This window comes from Lepisma saccharinum, chromosome 17 (genome assembly GCF_977018435.1).
Source record: "Lepisma saccharinum chromosome 17, izLepSacc3.1, whole genome shotgun sequence".
In the NCBI taxonomy this organism is placed as follows: Eukaryota; Metazoa; Arthropoda; class Insecta; order Zygentoma; family Lepismatidae; genus Lepisma; species Lepisma saccharinum.
The window spans coordinates 60,277,492-60,280,540 of NC_139245.1; the positions used below are offsets into that span (position 1 = coordinate 60,277,492).

Sequence of the window (3,049 nt, forward strand, 5' to 3'; positions counted from 1 at the left end):
TCGATGCCCGAAACCTTTTTGAGTTCCGAGTAAGGTATTTGATAAGCCACTCCTTTCGGACGCATTGCGAAGAACTCCTATTTTATTATGTCTGTTTATTTACTTACTACTATCCGTGAACTGCATTCTGCTTCAGCTGCTGCCTTCTTTTCTCTCTGTGCCACCCCAAGACCAACATTGGGATAGTGTAGGAAAGAACAATAAATGGAGAGAAAAGGTTTTGGTGATACGATAGGGAAGAGACTGCAGTTTATTTCAGAAAAAAAAAAATGGATGCCGGTAAAGAAGTGAATGAAAAAGTATTTTGTGTGTGTGCGTGCGAAGTGGATTCGTTATATACAAGATTAGAATTAGCCTAATTACAGATATTGTATGATTTGGACTTTTCTCCAATTGGTGAATAGCCCCATGGAACGGTGTGAATACCGCAGTTCAAAACGTTTCTCTTGTCCTCTGCATCCAACGCCACTTTGTTCAGTTTCACGGTCTTCACATCATGGTCTATGCTCTGGAACCTCCTCACTTCCCGCAGGATGGGGAGTTTCTTCTTCAGGCATTCGATGTAATCCTCGACGTTTAACTTCCCCTGAACAGTGCTTTTCCCAACTCCCTTGGACTTCTTGATGGTGGCGACGGTCGTTCAGATACAATACGATTTAGCCCTGAGTCCCACGAACTCTCTGATGATCTCACCGTTCATTTCGTCCTTCATCAATCCGGGAACTTTCTTGTTTCTTGGCAAAATGTTGTAGGGGTTCGGCTGTGGATAACCCCAAGTGTCGAAATGTTCCTTCAATTCGGTTACCATGCCCCTGTACGGATCTTCCTTCATCACATAAACGAAACTGTCCGCATCCATGTAAGCGATCTGGATTTCATTTTTGTATTGTGGCTTCATGATGTTGTAGTGGAACTCGTACATTTGCAGTTTCGACAGTTCGAGAATTGCAGCCCCCACGTACGTCGGTTTGTTGAACGTAATGCAAGATTTGTCAAGATGAAGCAACGTCTGGTTCTCGGTGAAAAGTTTCCTGTTTTTGAAGCGTCTGTTGGCAACCCACTTCATGCATTTTTTCGTCCGAAACTATCTTGACGTCCTTGTATTTCCTTACATTCTCCATTGTTTTTCCGTAGATGGCGTTGTTCATCAGTTTATACATATCCTTATCCAGGTCAGATGTCGCCACCTGCCGCTTCTGGGTGTTCATGTTGATGTAGGGTTCCAGCCATTTGCCCTGCGTGAATTTAAAAACTCTGTGCACTTTAGTTAAAACAAGGCCCTGCTGGAGATAGAATTTCAGCAGTGTGCAGTGCACTACGTAATGATCCTTCCTCTCCAACGTCAGAAGCAGTTTTGGTTGATTGGAGCGAGGAGGACATTTTAGCTCAGGCGCCAGAGGAAAATCCGAATGGAGCTGGTGCAATTCTGAAGGATACTCTAAGTCTACCTCCGCGAAGTATCCTGTCGATCCTTCAAAATTATTCTCTTGAAGCAGATGTTTCAGTCCTTCTTCGGTGATGTCCGACCACTCGAAATTAGACTGTGGCAGCTTCTGCGTCATCGCATAACCATACAGGTTGTTGGCGTCCGAGTATATTATGTAGCTGGACTCCTGATTGGGATCGTGCTCGTCTCCCATGTACTCGTTGTTTGCTTTCGCATGTCTTAAACAACATTGGACGATGCCGCCACTGATACATTTCTCGATGAAAAGCTGCATGTCGCATTGATCTTCCGCGAAAAGTTGCAATCGGATGCTACTGTAATACAGCATGGCATTCCAGGTGAATCCCGGAAGACTCACGAAGTGCGCAGGGTCGACTTTGTAATCACGAATAGCGGTTTGACGAAACGCTTGGAGCACGTCGAATAGGAGAAGCACGTCCAGCTTCAAGTATCGATCGTGGAAATCACCCAGCGAGCAGCATCGAAACTCGTTCCACATACGTTTAGCGTGTGCGTAGTCTTCGTCGGAACACACGGAGTCCTTCAAGGTTGAATTGAAAGCGTCTTTCGACGGAAGATACGTCTCGTCGAACTTTTCGGGCCCGTCGACGTACTCATATGGGTACACTCCTTTCCTTCGAATAGCGTCCAAGGACACATCTGGGAAATGATCTCTGGTAACTTCCGGCACGTCCAACATGGCGACGCATTTTTCGAGGCTAGCCTGGAGAAAGCGGTAAGAATCGATGAATCTAAGTTCAATTCTTCTGTATTTTGGCTTCTTGCCAGCAGCGCACAACGTGCACTCGTCGTTGCAGGGGATCATTTTGCTCATCTTACCATGATAGCCCGGTGGAATATTCATCCACTTCCTGATAGTAATATATTTCTCGTCGGTCTCGGCAATCACACGGATGGATTTTTTGTCATAGCCCAGCTCTTAGACGAAATGGTGAAGATCATAATTGCTGAGCCCGTGGAAAAATACCGGCACAAACATGGCAGTTTGAAGCTTCAAATTGCATCTATGACATATCGGACGGATGTACTGGCCCGTTACGTGATTGTGGTGTGCCACTTTTATCACACAATCATCAAATTTGGACCCGCAATTTGGACAATGTGTTGCACAAACAAACCTCAATTCTCCGTCTTCGGTAAGATAATTCATGGGTTTAGTCCTGAACAAAACATCACACCATTCCTCCACTTCCTTGACTAGGAATTCCAGGAAGCGTTTTCCAGCCTCGGGTTCTCGGTAAAGAATCGGTTCCTTGTTATCTTCGTCCGCTCCTGCCATCCAGTGCACGTAGTATGCGAAACTGCAAGGTATGTGCTCGTGGTAGGCAGTAGTTGATGATTTCGCCGGATCGGGGTCGCAGATCGCCATGGGCTTCAAGAATGCCTCGAAGCCCGCAACGATGACAACGGGGACCTACAGCTGGGACTTGTACTTTCTGAAGAAATGCGAACCACCAGGGAACACGCACCTGGATGGTTGATGCTGCAGGCATTCTCTGAGGTGCTCCTGCAGCCTTTCCTTGGCGGTTCTTGAACCTAGGTTGCTGAAAAATGCCATACATCGATAACAGATTTCGATTT

At 46.1% G+C, this 3,049-nt stretch overlaps 1 protein-coding gene across 1 annotated transcript; it reads right to left on the reverse strand.

The window, feature by feature from the left end:
* Positions 1–992: 992 nt before the first annotated feature.
* Positions 993–2,282, reverse strand: LOC146001436 (uncharacterized). Its single transcript, XM_083138755.1, has one exon. The coding sequence runs from the start codon at positions 2,280–2,282 to the stop codon at positions 993–995; it is 1,290 nt and encodes a 429-aa protein (XP_082994881.1).
* Between the last annotated feature and the right edge of the window lie 767 nt (positions 2,283–3,049).

Coding starts and splice junctions, on each gene's coding strand:
- LOC146001436 (XM_083138755.1), bottom strand. CDS start 2,282: ATGAGCAAAATGATCCCCTGCAACGACGAGTGCACGTTGTGCGCTGCT.